Raw genomic sequence first — 14,881 nt, 5'->3', positions numbered from 1 at the left:
ATGTCAACACAATCCAAAGGTATTTAGCACAGATTCACATTAGTGCTTCTCATCCACATTCTTTGACACGCAGTTCTCAAAAACAGATAAACCTTCAAGACCTCCACAGATTCTGTGTGGCACAAGCTTCTCACCACTAAGCAGGATCACCATCAGTTTACAGATCATTATCCTTACCAGACAGCTTTCTTAAATGGTAGAGTGTCTTGTCTCCAGGAGGGAGAAAAGGAACAGAGAGCTACCCAATTTGCTGAACTGTAACTTTTTTGGTAGGAGAACACTAATAGCTGTAACTTCTTGGAGTTCTGCATAGCCTTTGGCCTGATTAATCTATTGATTTGCTCACTGCTCTTATCCAAACATCTGAACTTGAAACCAGTCAAGTAAGAAATGGCACACGATCCATTTAGAGTAAAAAACAGTGAGGACCAAGAGGAGAATTGAGGAGCAGCTACATTTAAGATTTTTCACACAATTAACTCTTGCATCTGTATGCARCAAAGGAGAATATTATTTAACCAACTTTTCTGTAATACATACAGTTACAAGCCACTCACCCACAGAGCCTATGCTGACCTGCCTAAAACTGAAGAACTGAAGAGAAGGAAATCCTAATCAGGCTTCCTGCCAAATTCAGGCATTCATAATGAGTGTAGACTCATTGCTCTGTTATCTTTGATTACCCTTCCTTCAGATGGTTTTTTCCCCAAATGCCGGAAGATGGATTTATTAATCAGAACGCTCTTAAGTTTTAACGCCTTGATTATCAGTTTGTCTGATAGCAGTACCTCATGAGGTACTGCTGTCTCCAACAACACGGAACAAAAGCTTCTCTCCCCCTCACCGCCCAACCACTTCCAAAAATGGAGTGGGAAGATTTGTTAATGCATAAGACAGATTAGGGAAATATACAAAAATCTATAACTCAGGCCCTTCTAAAATGAAGAATGTTTCTTTAGTATTTTACTTTTCATACACAAAAAAGCTTTTGAAGGTAATTCAATGTAGGTAGGTAGTCTTCCACAGTTGTGGGAGATCGAAGAGCCTGATACTCTCATTGCCACCAACTCATCTGTTCACTTCATTAACTGAAGAATCCTCTTTGAGTTCCCCCTAGCACCAATAGACAGACCTAGTACACTGACTGTACGGATCACTACAAGGACCTTGGAGAAAGTAAAATTTAATCTATCTGCAGAAAAAAAAAATCTAGAAGGAACAAACTTATCTGACTACAAAAGTCTTGCTCTGCTATCTCTGAACCTTACACAGAGAAAGCTTTCATACTTATTGAGGGTCTAATAAATCGCAGTTAATGAGGCAGAACCAATTGCAAAAACAAGGGCAGGAAACTCCCTATTTGACGTAATGCACTTCTATTTCTATACTATGCTGCATTATCATGGGAAAATTTAACATGGGGCATGGAAATTTGTCAGTGTCTGCAATTCAAGCCCTCTGTAGACTTTCCACGCTAAAGTTTACTTTCCCATTGTATTCTACATTGCTAAATTAAGCAGCCACAGCAGCCTGTGAACAAAAGAATCCCCAAATCACCTTGAATACTCTCAGACTCACCTTGAATACAGTCTAGGACACAAATGACATCCTAAACCTAGTTTAATAAATATATTCTCAAAAACGACAACAAAATCTCCAACCAAGCACGCAATTGTGTGACTGTACATTATTATTCTTTCATGAAAAAAATATTTGTGTTACTATTGAAAAGCAGCACATTATGCTTGCAACCAATTTAATTTCAAAATCTGGCATAAAGGCAGTCATGTTTATATTATCTAAGCAGTTTTTAATACTTTGGCCAAGACAAGCGCCAACATTTGATAACATCTTTGTATTACAAAAGACAAAGTCATGTTTCTAATAAGAAACAAAAAAAATTGTTCTTTGAAAAGACTCGTTAGAGGAGGAGCAGAAAAGGGCTGGAAGAAATCTGTATCTTAATGTTCTGCAATGTTGAAATGTTTTATGTGACTGAAGTAGTTAAATGCTATAATACTGAGTCACAACACTTTCTTTAAAAAAAGACAGAAATTTGAACTTACTGCACATTCAGGTTTTAGAGAAGGTTAGAATATCCTAGGATGCAGTGCAACAGACAGTTATATACCTCAGAGTTTATACGGCTGGCTAAATATTGGTAGAATTGGCTTAAGAAAGCAATGGATTTTAGGAGAACACTCAACCAAGTCCATAGCTCAGCCTGTCTTATTTTGTGAAGTTCTTAATGGATCATTACTGATCTTTTGAGTTATCAGTTACCACATCAGTTCCAAGTTATGTACACTATGAATACAAGAAAGAGTTTTGTTTTGTAGGTCTTGTCTCTCTACACTATGCAATATTTTTTAGGAAAATATTTTCAAGTACAAGCAAAACTTAATAGCTGAAAGCTTATTGCTGTGCAAGCGGGTGCCTGATAAAGCACCAGTGAGAACACAGATATTACAAAGTGTGGGCACAAAAGAATTCCACTGCAGAAGGCTCCAAGTTTAGCCCTTTAACGTCAGACTAATAAAGCACCACTGTGGTCTCATCTGTGAATAAAGTAGTAGTAGTATTTTTCATGCTCGTACTCATAAGGAAACACAATGCTTTTATTCAAGTCACATACTGAATGGAAAAAACCTCACTAGTACTATTTTAAAATAGCAATACAGGTGCAGCAAGAGCTTCGTATCTCACTAGTACTAGTTTAGAACAGCAACACACATACTGCAAGATCTTCGTAAACACTCAAAATAACACTAATACACCACAGAGTTGAGGAGGGGAAGGATATGAGGGAAGAGGAAAAAAGAGTGAAAGCTCTAGTACTTCAGATCAGAAACACTCTTACTGGCACAATCATTTATTAAAAACTTTTTCTATGTTTAGACTTATTAGATAACAGAAGACAGTTTCAGTGTTCACTTGCACCATTTAAGAAAAAATAAGACATTCCTATGTCGATGGTTCCATTGTATTCTGAATAGGAATTTAGGCCAGAAACAGTTAAATTCTCCTTCTACACAGGAATTTCCACTGCAGTACTACATTGCACTCAGAAGTATAGRTAATCTACTATTTCATCTCCAGTATGGATTCATAAGTACAACAATAAGTTATTTGTGCCAATTATGAATAGCCTCTCCAATTATTAGAAGTGGATTAGAAAACACTTGTTAGCCAGAAGAGATTTTCATATGCAGTTTGCAAGATATTGGTGTCTGCAAAAGTTTCTCATCAAGTAAGAATTGCTATTACCTTTACTGAGAGCTCTGAAACACTTAATAGTTGTGTAAATCATGCAGCATGCTTATTTGTGGTGAATTCATTTAGCTCCCATTTTAAAGGCAACATACTGAGATTTTTTTTGAATTATATGAGATGATAGTACCAAAATGAATGCACATGAACTCATTTGCTCTCATTTCTTTTCAAATATAGTAACATGGAAGGTTCAAGGAAAGGACATGACATCCACTAGAGGGAAGAGATTGCTATTAAATGCTCTTGCAGTGGTTTAATTCTAAGGTTTTTTCACTTTGTTGACAGAATACGTTTAAGCTTGCACTTTTTCTTTTTAATTCAAGTATAGCCTCTGTGGCTCCATACTTCAAGCAAAAAGCTATATCCGAATACTATATCCATGTGCTTTTCCCATAGCCCACGTGACTTGGAACGTCCTGTGCAGTGGAYAGATAACCTCTTCAGCTAATCTTTTCTGGTTCCCATTACTCTCGTGCAAGATGTGGATACCAAAGAACCACGTGACTACAGCATTCGACTATTCTTTTTCTGCCACTCCAGTCTGACCAGCTACCAACTGCAAATACCATACAGTGAGGGCTCTTCCACATGCACAAATTCCTTAGAAAGGGTTCACAGTTGTAGCTTCGTCTCATCTTGGTAGGATAAGCCACTGAAGCTGTTTAAGTAGCTAGCACTACCAAGAAGATTAAACAAAAATCCTTCTCTTTTTCAGCTCCAGGTTCTGCAGCGGTATATGAAGATGCACTTCCATTAAGTTCAGACATTTTGTTCAAGAGAACAGCCATTCACATTCAGAACTGTTTTTTATCTACATATTCYGCTATTCAGCATGGCGATCTTGTCACTGAACTCACTTCTGGAGGACAGGAAATTAAGCAAGAACCTTCTTTCATTAATGGAGCTACAGACAGAATGATTCAGTATAAAAATGGATCTCTGTCCTCACCAATTGAAGAAGAAGCCTAGACAACTTTCTTATGCTTTTACTTGCCCAGGAATTTTGTGTTTAGAGATGTTTGGCCTAATCATCACTGATAGTGAAATTTATTTTCACAAGAATGAGAGACTTCCACACATCTACAGTCCTCACTGCAGCTTCCATAGTTAGTGGCAAGTTGTTCGCTACATCTTCCCACAACAATTTCTTGTTATCTTTTAGAAGGTCAACTTTAGGCATTTGTCATTTTTAAGAAATTTCAGTTTGTAGGAGGAAGGACTGACAAAATATGTTGATCCAGATGTAGCATGCCAGCTGTCTAAACAGCAAAAGAACTGTTAAGACTATGGCTGCTAAAATAYAAAACTACAGGAAAAAACAGTGTAGATTTCAAAGAGTTAACACAGCTCAAAACAGAGGTAGCAAGAAGTTTTAGTGAGTTTCAGACATATTCCTCTACCCATAGTGTGAGTAGGAAGAAAGTGACAGGTGCTTTAAAAAGTTATCAAATCTAGAATTACTAGATGTCTTGCAAAGGAGAAAAAAAAAAAAAAAAAAAAAACTTTGCGACTTTACTGGTGAGAATCTGATACTTTGTTTGGTTTGGAATTTAAACCTTTAAGATTTTAAGTGCAAAAATGCTAGAACTTTTACCAAATTTCTTTTTCCTTATAGGAGAATCCCAGACTTCTAGCTTTCGATGTTTTGGGAAAAGATTGTGGAAAGCTCCATAGCAGTTGGAATAGAAGAAAGRTCACTACTCTCCTTCGAAATGGGAATCAGTATGGTTACTAAGTCCACATCTTTCCTGAGACTCATGAACCTTCTCAAGTAAGACATGAGAGACCTCTACTGATGCTGACCCAGAGTTTAATGGAAACATTGCTGGCTACCTGGCCCATAACTACACATGGTTCACATGTGTACCTATTTTTGCTGCGAACACAGGAAGTAACAGATTGAATTGCAATATGAAACTGAGTTTGAAGTATAGAATGTAAATGCGTACTCAGTAACATCCATCTAAAAAGGACGCCCATTGCATTTACACTGCTAAGATCTAACTATATAATGACAAAAATTCCTCAGAGAGAACTAATAATTTCCAGGATTGTTAAAGAAGCTGTAAGTCCTACCCTGAACGGACAAGCCCTCCACATTCTTTTCTGGAAAGAYCTTTTGGATTCTTCCTTCCTTTCCAAACCTGTGATATTTTTAATAGCCTGGAAAAAAAAATTGTCAGATATATTGTATGCATAGAATAACCCTGCTGACACAGTCAATTCATTGTGATGCAACAAGTGATTACTTTTGTAAACAGTTCTGTATGAGCAAAAAAATTCAAAGTGYGATCCTATACTAGCAAAGATATTCAGCCAGCTATTAAATGTTGATCAGACGACACTGAACTGTACATTTAACACATCTGGTCTTTAAACACTGCATGCTAACATTTGCACTCACTATCTAGAAGTGCAGATTCACAGTTTGTGCTTAAGAGTCTTTGAAAAATTGATTACACACTTTAATGCTTTATTTCTTTGATCATTGGTTAAATAAAAGAGCAAAGGAGTTGTGCTTTCTTTTCAAAGCTTGTAAGTCTCTATGGAATGATTTTAAGCATACTGTTGCCCAGATAGGCTACGAAATACAACAATAGACCTTATTTTTAGTATCTAACAGACTAGACTGATCTGCTTGCTAGTCTTTCAGAATAGTCATGGTCCACCCATTAAACTGTAGTAAAAAGAGGATGATGGCAATTACAATCTATAAAAGAACGTATTTTCTCAAGCCATCTACTCCACAGTAGCTTCCTATTATGCTAACAAATATACGTGAAAGTGGTTTTCTGAGGATCTTGCAAGAGCTATGGACACGAATATATTTAATGGCATTTTCTTTAGAATAGTTAGGCCATTCTGTTGGACTACATTATAGYGCTAGTGATTAATCCAGTTCTCCTAGGAATTAAGATTTTATTCAAGTCTCAGGAAGACACATTATTAGTCAGTCTTCAGACTTTATACAGTAAAAAGGATRTATTTTCCATTAATCAATTATTTTTCCTGTAACAGAGAAAGCCTGAAGCAGCATATCTTGTGTTTGAGTCTTCATAGTTCTTTAAGAAAGAAAAACCAAAGATGAAAAGGATCCTGGTCTTATCACTCCAAAAAGGGGCAATCTTTGATCAACAGTTTCCTGATATTCCAGATATAATCCCAATTTGCATTGAAGCACAAGTCCACTACTACAGCAAAGCTGTCTCCAACAGTCATCATCCTTTCAAAAAGGAACTAGCAAAAAAACAGTCATAGAAAGCCATGCACACATCACAGCCTGAGACTCATTTGCACAAACTCTTTATCAAGTTAAGTTTCAGATCTGATTGTTTGACTGAGAATACGAAGTATTTCAGTATTTAACTGTAGGAGAGGAAAAGTAGTTGCCAGCAGTCTTTCACTTGATCCAGAGACACCAATTTATTTTTATTCACTTCTTTAACCCACTGTTGTTCAAAATGTCTCAGATAATATTCAGTTACCTTTGCTCTGGAGACTATCAACAAGTCATAGTGAGTTTTTAATGTTAACTCTGAAAGACTCTTTAGCCAGCTCTGACAGTTTGCTAATGTTTTCTGTTGGGAAATAAACATATCTAAAAAAAGGTAGTATTATAGGTAGCTACCCAAACAATTTTTGCACCACTTAACAGTGTTAAGGAGTAATCAGTATTGGCACAGACGATTTCTTTTATAAGCTAGTAACACCAACAATACTGTTGTTGACAAACAACAATCTTTTCTATACTGATCTATCTGTTTCAAAAGTACTGCCTGTAAAACAGTGTCAGATGTTCTCATTACTTTTCAAATACATTTCAAGTGGATCTTCCGTTTGAGAGATCTTTTAAGTTTTCTCAAGCCTCCCTCCCATTAAGATAAAAAACTACACAGTCTGTACCAATATCCAAACCTGCTTGAAGGTTTCTTCTTTARAAAGAGGACCGATTTAGTATTTAGAACTGTAAAATGATGGCTGTGTAACACAAACTACTTATTATTAAGGGATATCAAAAATCCTAGTGATGAGCTTCTAAAAAAACAATGTGGAAGTCCAAGAATAAAAAAAATAATAATAATTACTTATTATTTTACCTGAAACAGTATCAGATTTAAAGATTCTAAACATTCAGCAACTTTGAAAGAAGAGAGGCAGAAGAAAGAACAGGCAGTCTGCTTTACATTCCTTCCTGACCAGCAAGCCAGAAGATGAAGATGAAGCCAGAAGGCAAGCAAGAACAGAAGTAGCCAAAAAGTTACCTGCAGTAAGCAGCAATCAAAACAAARCTACCTACCTTCAGAGAAAACAGGACTACTCATGAAAAACAAAACAAGAGAAAGAAAACACATAATAAAACAATATAATATAGGGGTTTTTTGCTTCGCTGGAAATCATTCACAATTTTTTTAAACAAGCATCAACAAAAAGATGCACTACAAGCACTGTCACACAATAAAGTTCCTTGTATCTGAACTGATCATATAAAGACAACCTCTTTAGATCCTTTTGTTATGAGAAGAATTTCATAAGACTAGAAGTTAACAACAGAAACTCAATGGCTGTAAAAGCAAACATAGTGAAAAACCCTACTCCATCTAGATCTCTCACTACTCATGAGAGCTCTTTTCGGGACCACCACAAATAACTTCACAGAACTATCATCTTGTTACTCCGTAACAGTAGAATCAGAACACTGGAAATAGCTCTTTAGTGGAAAAGAAACAGAAGATAAAAACAGAAAATTGCTTCAGAAAGAGTGAACTGTGAAGAAATTGGCAGTATGTCTACATTTTGAATACTGCATGCAGTTCTGGTTCTTCCTTACCACTCCTCTTCTGAGATGAAGGTGGGAGCATTATCATGAGTTAGCACGGACGTGTTTATTTAGGGTTTAAATACATGAGCTTAGGACCACTGAGCAAAGTTTTCAGGTAGCAGTTTCAGCACAAGAGGAGAAACTTTACCACAAGCTTAGGGGTGAGCTGTGCAACTACTTATTACGTGGATGCCGAGAGACTGCATGAGTTCAAAAAAAAATTAGAACAAAGAATTAAAAAAGAAAAATGCAGAAGCTATTAAAAACAAGAATACTATTTAAATTGGAGATTGCTGGAAGAATCAATCATCACATGTTTGCCTTGTTACTTATACTCTTCCTTGAGCAGCCAGTGTTGCAGATACGATACTGTGCTAAACACACTTTTGGTCTGATTTGATACAGCCATTCTCATGTTCCCAAAAAGTTTTAAATTTATGTCCTTCAAAGCTAAAAAAAAATGAATTATAAAGCAAAAGAGTTGGATTTTACAAGGGTGGTTGAAAGCATTAGAAGAACTTACATGATATAGGAGGTGCTAATCTACTTCTGAATTTCATGGATGCAATAATATAAAAGGAGAGTTTTGCCAATTACAAAGTTGAGAAGATACTCAAAAGCTGGTAACACTTGTTCAGATATGGAGAAGGCAATGACTTAAAATGGAAGTATTAAGATACTACTTAAATTCTCTAGTCTGAGAGCCACTTGCATGTTACATAAGATTTTTTTGTAGGGCATGTCTGATAAGTCTCATCCTGCCACAGTTCTCCTTAGTCAAAAAGAAAGAAATTGGAACTGTGAGCCTGATTATAGATTCATTCTTCATTATAGCCCTCATTCTGATGAAAGAAGAGCAAGGAAAGAACAGAACCTAAAACTGGAAGTAGGTTATCACTTTTCACATCTTAATTACATCTCTAATTATATTTTATCTACAGATATAACACAATCTGGCAAGCATATTTAATAGTTCAATCAGGGTAATAGCCAACCAAACGCAGTTATCTTTCACTTAAAGATTGCTACCCATAAAGACAACAGCTTCCAAAGACACATAATGCAGCTTACAAATTCATGCTAATTCTTTGGTTAAAAATAAAGTTGCCAAGTTCAAGAAACAGATTTAGATATTTCGCAGTAGCTTTTTCAGGAGCKAGACTTAAAGCTTGAGTGATCAGTATTGCTACCAGTGAAAAACACCAGTCACATAGCAAGTACAGAAGAAAAATGGCAGAAAAGACATGTCAAGGCATCTCTAATCAAACCACTCCTCAGCGTTTTAATTTTAAAAAGAAAAGGAGGGGAAAAAAGAAATAAAGAAAACGCCACACACTGTCAAGGAATTTTAGGACAGAAATCCTACCAACCATTTATTCAAAACTATTTATACTAAATAATACTTTTATAACCAGGGAAGCTTGGTAGCAGACTATTATAGTTTTTTTAAAAAAAAAACTGTAACTATCCAACTTGAGTCAAAGTCAATCCATCCTGCCTCAAAACTATCAGTAGTATTGCATTTTTTCTTACCTCCGTCTCAAAGATCAGAGGACAGATGCATGGATTCCTGTGTGGGAAGAAACAGAGTGCACAGCTGTGTTCTTAGATGTGTTTTGTTGCGGTAGGGGGGAGGGAGGTAAGGGAAAGAAAAGTAAAGACCTTTCTCTGAAATCACTGCCTTCTAGCTTGTCAAGGGAACCAACTAGCATGCTCATTAAGCATTTAATGAACAACAGAACAAAACTACCAGTAGAGGGCTTGGTTCACATACTGTCTACTTACTGCAGCTGTAAGCAACTGCACAAAGATGTGTGTTAAGTCAAAATCCTTCACATACTGCAAAGTTTCTTCTTCTTCCAGAAAGTAACCATGCCAGTTAAGGTGATGCTACACTAAAAATATTACATACTAATTCACGGTAGTGGATAACTAAAACATCATTCAATTTTGAATGTTTATAAGCAGTCACCTTCTAGAGAGCAGAACCATAAGGTCTAGAAATACTAGGGTATTTTGTTTTCCATTTAGGAAGCTATAAAGGCAGATTTCAAAGTAAAGATTAAACTCCTTTTACATACTAGAGCTTTACTTACAGATTTAGCTGACCTAGCAGAACAGATATTCCTAAACTGCAAGATGATATTTTTAAACAAAGAAAAAGATAACTTAGGCTATTAATCTTCCTGATGCCTGAAGGCAGGTCCCTCCCCCATTATGGGAAAGGACACTGCTGCAACTGCAACAAAATTCTACAGCATACAATACACAGTTGCCATTCAACTTCTTTGCCAATGATCATTTTTCTCAGCTCTAAATCTCTATAGACTGATGATGCTGCAAAGCAGCATTTTATCTACGRGATTAGTGACTGTAACAATATCAACAAATTCCCTCTACCATCCCTCTAAAGAGAATGAAGATTAGTTCACACTAATTGGATAAGCAACAGACTGATCACCTTGACTATCTACTAAAGACAAGTCCCCTTGCTTGAAACAGGCCATGGTAGATCAAGTTCAGTAGCATGCAACTCAGATTAGAGCATCAAAGCAGGCCCCAGGTGCACTTCCACAACCAGTTTCAAGAGCAATTCCTTAACTTTTGTGTTATAAAAGCTACTGCTGTAATGACTAAATAACACTTACGGTGATTAAACACCTATCCTGCCATGACTGCAAGACAAATTCCTGTTATAAGGTACCCCTTGTCTACATATATGTGTGCATTCCTCAAACAGTGCTTTTCTGTAAGAACAAAACCAGAAGACTAGTTAAACATACGAATTTTGTAAACAAAAYTAAGAAAACATTTTTCTGCCCTTTAATTTGCACTAGCATCAATATTACTGAAACACATCCTAAGATATATCTATCTTTTAAAAGGGAAAAAAAGAATAGTGCAAACTTTCAGACGAAACAGCTAAATTCAGAGCAATGAACCACATCAGCAAACAGTTTTGGATCAGTCTTGACACAAAATAACTGCCAACTGTGATGCATCAGGTCAAGAAGCAACACAAATCAAAAACAACTATATTTCCTAGAGCAAATCAAGCATTTTGTAGGCATAATAGTAATCTTCATTTAGTGCTAATTTTATTCAATGGTACTAGGTCATATCAGCTGCTCTACTAAGTCTTTGACACACATACTGTGCAAGTTTAGTACTAAAGTCACAGCTAAAGGAAGGAATTTAATTTTTTCCAAATTTGTAAAAGTCAGGAAAATATCCTATCCTTAATGTAAAGTGTTATTCAACACTAGAGACCATGACCAGTAATTAGCAGGAACTGAAATCACTTTGGGAATGAAGACAAGAGATCCCCTGAAAGTCTAGCTAACAAAAAACAAACAAGAACAAAAATGCATAATACTGTTTTGTGAGCATCTTTTCTATCAAAAAAAAAAAAAAAAGAAATATATGGTACCTTCCTGACTTGGTAGCTCTTTCCTGGCCAGAAAACAAATATACAATCACAGATATGGTGTATTTTACACTCTGGAAATAGGAAAAAACATAAGTATTTAATGCTATTATTATGCATGAAACACCCTTACTAAGATTTGCATTCACAACATTATCTCACACAAAATACTATAATTCTAAAGTGGAAAAAGTGCTCCCTTTCTTCATGTTAAGTCTCACTGCTTCCTAACATGTTAACTGCTTTGGAAGAGAAACCTCTTACAACAGAACAGCCAAGTTACTCACTAAGCGGAACGCCAACTTAACTTTTGAAGCTAATGCACGTGACAGTTTTTAGAATGAATAGCAAAGTGTAGTATCAAGCATAACAAAAAAAAAATCACAGGCTTAGTTCCTCCCCCTTTTTATTTTTGAAAGTATTGTTTCAAAAAAAGAGAGTCTTCTAAAATGTTATGTGTTTGTTCTGTCGTGTGGATAGATATCTACATGAAGAAAACAGTAATTTGACTTAAATAGTGCTTATAACGCAACTGTTCTGAGAGTGATCCAGAAATTTGGTCCACCCACAGCTCCTCTATACCATAACCTGTCGAGAAAATTTCTTGCTATGCTAACTAATAAAATATGAAGGAATCATGCTTTTTAGAAAGTATACTTTCAGAATATGTTAAATTCTGTGCTGAAATGTCTCAATAGTGTCTTGACTACTACAATATAAACACATTCAAATCTTGTCTGCCAAGGTTAAAAATTCAGGTAATATTCTGCTTACAGRAAATAAAATCTAAGCACTTGCATCCTTCTCCTCCCTCTCATCCTTGTGTGGACCAGAAGTCAGAAATCTGGAAAAAAAAAATCAGCCTGTTCTCAACTATGTTGTGTGGCTTTATATACAGCCTATTTAATTCTATGCACAAAACAGTAATTGGCCACTCCCCCTGAATACTAACTCATAATCAGACTACAGTCAGTTAACTCTGTTAGATGGGGACCTGAAAAGCAACAGTAATTTATTTTATTAATGATTTTGATATCTAATCTTAGATGTGCTATAGAGATACTCCCTTGCACCATCAAAAATGACTTATGTCTGAACAGATGAAGAGTTATGGTTTCAAGAAACATACTGAAGGAATGAAAAGAAAATATCACAAGTTAGTTCATTTGCACTGAACTGCCTTATAGACAGTTTGTGGTGGGGGGTGAGGTGGAGAAACACAGGGCAGGGAAGGAAATGTGTTCAGGACAGCTTCATTCAAACCAGTATGAGTTTATCCCATTGACTCAAAGGGCAGAAATTTCACCCTTAAAAAAAACCACACTGATTAAGTACATCTTTCTTCTTGCCTCTTTCCAGTAGTATGTGTGCTACTACATAATCTTAAGAATTATGTAACTACAGCATAAATTATATATAAATAAAAAAGGAATCTTATCAGTGACATGTATTACATAAACTAATGTCAAACACAGCAAGGTATTAAAAGAAACAGGAGAGCCTTAAAGTAAGATAGGTGGAATTCCATAAGAAAACACAAAGAGTGGAAGATAAGATGAAAAGAGTTCTGGAAGAAGAATATTCTTCACTTCATTCAGATGTAACCCACATGTTTCCCTTTTTCACTAAACCAGCAGAAAAATCACTAAAATATGTACTTATTAGAGTACAGCCAAATACCAAGAGGCAATATTCAGACTGCACGAAAACAGCACAGTGATAGTCTAACCTGGCTTCCCTTTTAATAGGATCAAAGAATTACATCAAATTAATTCCTGGTTCGGCTACAGCTTGTCTTCTAATAAAGACAATGCAAACAAGCTTTCATTGCACCTCATCTCCAATAACATATTGACTACTCCAAAAAGGAAAAAACTCGACATGCACAGCTCGAAAATTTTTGAAGCCTTCATCACAAAGCCCTCACTAGCAGGGCTATTTAACGTGACTGAAGAGATTGCTTTATGTGAAGGAGCCTTAACTCTATGTATGCGACCTTAAGCATCACGCAACACAACCGTTTGGTTCAGCATTATAAGCGCAGAGGGAGAGCAGAGATGGCATGCCTTTTCAGTTGGTTAGGGGATAAACATCTCATCAYCACTAGAAGCTAGTGCATCTTTTTTTTTTTTTTTTTTTGGTCGTTTTTAAATCTCTTCCAAACATGTTCATTCCCCTTCTCAACCTAAAACTCCTCGCAGACCTGGAGCTTTCTATTTGCTGAAGGCAATACAGACTAGAAATGAAAAACCGCTTGATCCACTCCACCTGCCCTGCAGTCATGTAGTTGTAACTCTCTCTCATGTTGAGGGGGGGAGGGGTCTCCCTCTAAGAAATACAGGGAAGAAAAGACCCACTGCACCACTGAAAGAGAACAAAAAGATACAAATGACTCCGTTCAACTGCATTGCTCGATCTCCTGTCGCACGGCAGGCTTTCTCCCCCTACAGAAACCTACCTACGGTTCAGCCCRATGCACAAGCCGCCACAGTGAAAACAAGCCCCGAGCAGCAAATATGTCGCCGACATGTCACCGGGGGCGGCCCCGGCGGGCGGCGAGGGCGCGGCAGCCCGGGAGCTGCCGCCGCTCGCGCCCACAGGCCGGGCCGGCGGATAACGGCCGGCGSGTAACGGCCGGCGRGTAACGGCCGGCGCGCGCGGGGCAGCGGCCGCTCACCTTGTCCAGCTCATCGTGCAGCTCGGCCAGGCTAGGCCGGATGAGCTTCTCGCCCAGGTCGGCGGCCGTGTGGCGGTAGTGGTCTATGCGGGGCACAGCGTCCATGGTGTTGTGGCCGAAGGTGCGCAGGTAGTAGGTGTTGGTGTGGGTATCGTAGTAGTAGTGGTGGTGCCCGCCGGAGTGAAGGCTGCCCTCGCTGAGCACCGTGTCGCCGCCGTTTTGGAAGCTGACATTGCCGCCCTCCGAGCTGCCGCCGCCGGGCTCGCCGGGGCTCTCGTCGCCGGCCGACGGGTCCACGAAGTTCACCCGAAACCGGCCCTTGGCTTCCTCGCTGCCCTTCCCCGCCACGCCGCCTTCCTCGCCCGCCTTCGGGGGCGCCTCCGGCGGGCGGCCGGAGCCCTCRGCGACCAGGTCCACCTGGAAGCGGCTCTGGCTCGGCGTGGGACCCAGCGGTCTGCCCAGCGCGTCGCCCACTGCTGCCGCCAGCCCCGCGCCGCCCGCCGCGGCATCCTTGTCCTCACCCACAGCCCCCGGCACGGCGGCCGCCTTCTGCTCCGCGGAGCCGGACAGCGGCTGCTGCTGCTGCTTCCCCTCCATGTCTCCTCCTCAGGCGGCCGAGCGCAACCGGCGGCGGCTCCGCTGCTTTAAACCGCCACCCAGCGCCCGGGGCTGCCCCGCACCAGAG

At 38.5% G+C, this 14,881-nt stretch overlaps 1 protein-coding gene across 1 annotated transcript in view; it reads right to left on the bottom strand.

Annotated features, from left to right (window-relative positions):
- SLC12A2 (solute carrier family 12 member 2) overlaps positions 1-14,875 on the bottom strand; it is a 59,520-nt gene extending 44,645 nt beyond the window's left edge. The window contains exon 1 of the mRNA XM_085323253.1: positions 14,197-14,875. Within this exon, the coding sequence (XP_085179379.1) occupies positions 14,197-14,793 (597 nt within the window). The 5' untranslated portion in view covers positions 14,794-14,875. The remainder of the gene's footprint in view (positions 1-14,196) is intronic.
- Between the last annotated feature and the right edge of the window lie 6 nt (positions 14,876-14,881).

This window comes from Rhea americana, unplaced genomic scaffold, assembly GCF_003343005.1.
Source record: "Rhea americana isolate MKP2758 unplaced genomic scaffold, rheAme1 scaffold_83, whole genome shotgun sequence".
NCBI classification, from domain to species: domain Eukaryota; kingdom Metazoa; phylum Chordata; class Aves; order Rheiformes; family Rheidae; genus Rhea; species Rhea americana.
Note: the sequence above shows the minus strand (reverse complement) of the source record. Positions and strands in the feature narration are given on the sequence as shown.